The 4044-nt window shown below is 46.1% G+C and overlaps 1 protein-coding gene across 2 annotated transcripts in view; it reads right to left on the bottom strand.

The window, feature by feature from the left end:
• Positions 1 to 370: 370 nt before the first annotated feature.
• Positions 371 to 4044, bottom strand: part of jade1 (jade family PHD finger 1) — a 19184-nt gene continuing 15510 nt past the window's right edge. For both annotated transcript variants that reach the window (XM_050061896.1, XM_050061897.1), the window contains 2 exons: positions 3392 to 3509; positions 371 to 2194 (listed from right to left, as the gene is read on the bottom strand). In XM_050061896.1, coding sequence (XP_049917853.1) covers positions 1137 to 2194; positions 3392 to 3509 — 1176 coding nt within the window. In that variant the 3' untranslated portion in view covers positions 371 to 1136. The remainder of the gene's footprint in view (positions 2195 to 3391; positions 3510 to 4044) is intronic.

The raw sequence follows: 4044 nt of genomic DNA, 5'->3' as shown, positions 1-4044 counted from the left end.
AAAGTAAAAATAGTATTTTGTGGCATGAAAATATCATTTTAAAAAAAGTTTATGATGTAAAATCGTTGTAGTGTATGTGTTCAATATTTCATCGAAAATTGCCCTGGTGTAGTCGGTTTATATAAAATGTAAAAAAAAATAAAAAAAGTCAGGTTAGTATGTTTAAAATTTACCAACCAGGTCACAGTCTAGCATGTTGTAAAAATGTAAAAACAATATTAATATGTTGACTGAAAGTCACGTGTTGTATTGGCACAAGAATAAAAGAACAATGTCTGTAAAGTCGACTTCTGTGATCTTTAACATTTGCTCCGTCCTAAAATGGAGTCTTTAAAAACAGCCGATGATGAATCAGACACGACTCAGACTCAGGTCCTTCAGAGATTTTATTCCTCTTTAAGACAAAGACAAAAACAAGTTTCATTTTGCATAACAGTAGTACAGCAGCGGCCGAGGGTACAAAATGCTTTTTCATTTTTCAGTGTAAAAATAACTCTCCTCATACGTCTCACCTGTGCCGTCCTGTTGTAGTGCAAACGCTTCAAATCAAAGTTAGGCACATGATGGATACGATACGATCGCAGTTCAATTACACTTAAGTGCTGATGACAGTCATGTCGTTCTGGATTCCTTTTTCTGAGCGTGTTCAACATGGCAGACTGAAGAAATGATGACAGCGGGAGGTTACAAGGTAAGCAGAGGGCAGTTTGACTTCCTGTTGGATGAAGCAGATAAAGAAAGACCTAGAGAAGATGGAGGTTACCTGTCGGCTGGTTTCACTAAGTGCAGCTGAGTTTAACACTAACTATAAGTCCAATGCAGGCGTGTGGTCCCAGCAACCATCACTACGTCTCCGTGCTTGATGCTTTTGCTTGGATCTGAATATGTGAGCAAGCGTTTAAGTGGCAACTTGACATCATTCTACTTTAAGAAAAAAAAAAAAAAAAAAAAAACCTAGCAGAAAATAAAGTTTTCAGATTTACATATGTTACAAATAAAAAATAAATATCAGCTCTGTTTTTTTCATGGAGGCATTTTTCGGATTCATCAAGAAAATAACAGGTACAAAGAGCGCCCGTCCATCTGTCTCCTCCCACCAACACAGTGCAGCTTATGTTCAAAGTGTAGCTCCGCCATCAGGACGCCAGCACGCCTCGGCGGATGATGTCGGACCCGTAGCGGCGACCCAGAGACGAGTCGCCCCTCAGCTGGTGCGAGTGGCATCGTTTCAAGCAGGGCTCCATGTCACCGTCGCCTGGTTTGGAGTCGGAGGCGTAGCTGTCGTTCTCTGTCCCCGTGCGGAGTCTGGTCCTGGGGAACGACGGCTCCGGCGTGTTGGTCAGAGGCCTCAGCAATGGCTTGCGGGGCTCCACCTCCTCCTGTTCCTTCACCGTCGCCGCCAGAGGCCTCACGCTCCTTTTGGGGATCCTGAACTTCCCCCAGCTTCGAAGATGTCCGCCCACGTGTCTGCTGGTCGTATGTGAGCTGTTGGCCTGAGCTCTCCTCAGCCAGCCATTAGCTTTGGCGGTGGCGGCAGCGGCAGAGTCTGAGACCTCGCTGGCTCTGCTGAGTTTAGTGTTGGTCGTCCCGTCCAGGGGGGCGGGGCTTCTTTTGGTCATTCCTTCATCGATGAAGTAGTCGTCAGTGTCAGAGTTCCTGATGTCGACCAGCCGGATGGACACGGTTTTCTCCAGGTGTTTGGAGCCGAACCTGTTCTTCACCTGGCTGGGGAAGCTCTCCGTCACATCGCTCCTCCTCTTCCTCTTTCTCTCATCTTGTTCGTGGTTATTGTCTCGTTTCCGTCGGGCCAGCGCCTCATGTTCGGGCCCCGGGGCCTCCCTCCTGGGGCCCTTCCTGCTCTCCAGTTTGTGCAGCTTGACTGTGACGGTTTCCTGGACGACCTCTGGCTTCTTAAGCTCCGTGCTAATGTCAGAGCTGTGGAGTTTAGCGTTGTGGGCAGGCTCCGCCTCTTTAATTCGGGGCCCTTTACTGTCCTTGGTCTCCAGTGGTTTGCTCAGATTTTCCTTCCTGTGAGCGTGCGGCGAGTCCGACAGGCTTTTTCTTTTCTCCTGCTTCAAAGAGCTTCGTTTGGTTTTTAATCCAGAGTGAGTCCAGGAGGAGCGAGACTGCGAGCCCTGAGACGATAACCAGCCCACAGAGAAGAGCTTCTCCAGATCCTTCGCCGACGGATCACCTGGAACACACACAGGACACACACACACATTCAGCACCACTTTCATGTTTTCATATTATCCTGCATCATGTCGTGATGACGGGATCTTATGATTCTGTAAAGGAGACTCTTCAGCTGCTGCACCACATGAACAACACAGCTCCACACCAACAGCTGACCACAGTTGAGTCCATCTCAGAGTCATTCAGTGAACTTTGGTTTAGTTTCTCACAAATTCAACCTCAGGGTCGGAAACATGGCGAGGTTTTTCAAAATTCTGGGTAATTGATAAAAGTTCCTGCGGTAGAAAAGGGGCTTATGTTAGCACTATTAGCACTGTTGGCTCAATGCTAAAGGGATTTTGTGGCTAAAAATCCAGCTGCTCATTTGTACATCTTGTACATACAAAAACAGATCCGTCTGTTTCAGATGCTGTAAACGTCACTGCCCTCGTACTTCCGTGTGTCTTTAATGATGTCATAGACACAGCCTAGAGGGCGGAGTCAGAAGTTACAACCAACGAGGCGACGGTGGAGGAGGGTGTGATATTGTACCTTTGAACGGAGGCAGTGTTGTAGACAGTGGTGGTCTGTGACGTGTGGGCGAAGAATTGTTTTCCTTGTTTTACTGATTTGTTCTGTTCTGACATTATTTAAATGTCTTCATCTTCTCCTACAGTCGTATCTCACCTGAACTACTCTACACTGCCTCCACTGTCTCTGGTGGCTCTGCTTCGTTTCACCTGTAAGCTCTCAGACAATGTGCTCAGATACAGACGAGATGAAGGCAGAGTGCTGACAGAAGCTCCGCCTGTCTCTGAATCTGATGTGGAATCTGTGTGAAATGAGTCCTAACATGAACTGAACTCTACACTTTCCTCCATATGTATAATCTATTACAATAATCGGTCTGCAGACACGCAGCAGCTCTCAGAGTGAAGGAGTGACCGCTGACACTTCATGTATTAACCTTTAAACTACCACGCTGCTTCGGAGCAGTCAGAACCAAATCAAAGTCACACCGACGCTCTGACACCACAGGCGGAGACATGAACTATGAAGCCACTTCAACTAACCAAGAAATCTTTTCATTATCTGTTTGACTAACCCGTCACACTGGTGTCTGATAACCACTGCTACAGAGCTGCTTATGGACCAGTTCAGTCCTATCCAGCCGGCATGTATGATGCTGACATGTTCTGTGGCGTTGCAGACTGACCTGAGAGCAGCTCGTGGTCGAGCAGTCGGACTTGGTGCTGGAAGATCTGTTCCTGGACTCTCCACAGCGAACGCTTCATCTTCTCCCTCCGAGTCACCATATAGGTCAGGTTACGCACCTGAGGAGGAAGGTCAGAGGTCAGAGGTTAGAGGTTAGATTATTTGATCTTCTCCTTTCTTTAAAGATGTCTTTCATTTATAGTTTATTATTAAATGTGTGACAGAGACTCTTCATGTGTTACCGACAGACTGAACACACATGATGGAGGAACAGAGTTACTGTCAGTTACACTCTGAATCAGTTTGTATATTAATGTAACGTGTTGTTAAACTGAGGAGTTCAGACAGACAGACAGCAGGTCGTCAGTGAGGTCATTACAGGAAACCTTCAGCTCTGGTGTGTGGTTATTGCTGAGCACATATATCAATGATATCCTCAATGATTTCTTCATCTAAATCATCAACGTGTCTCTTAGACCCCATCCCAACTAGGCTACTTAAGGAGGTCTTACCTTTAGTTAACACTCATATATTAGATATGATCAATATATCCTTATTAACAGGCTATGTACCACAGTCTTTTAAGGTAGCTGTAATTAAACCTCTCCTAAAAAAGCCCACCCTGGATCCAGAGGTGTTAGCCAACTATAGACC

This window comes from Epinephelus moara, chromosome 14 (assembly GCF_006386435.1).
Source record: "Epinephelus moara isolate mb chromosome 14, YSFRI_EMoa_1.0, whole genome shotgun sequence".
In the NCBI taxonomy this organism is placed as follows: domain Eukaryota; kingdom Metazoa; phylum Chordata; class Actinopteri; order Perciformes; family Serranidae; genus Epinephelus; species Epinephelus moara.
Note: the sequence above shows the minus strand (reverse complement) of the source record. Positions and strands in the feature narration are given on the sequence as shown.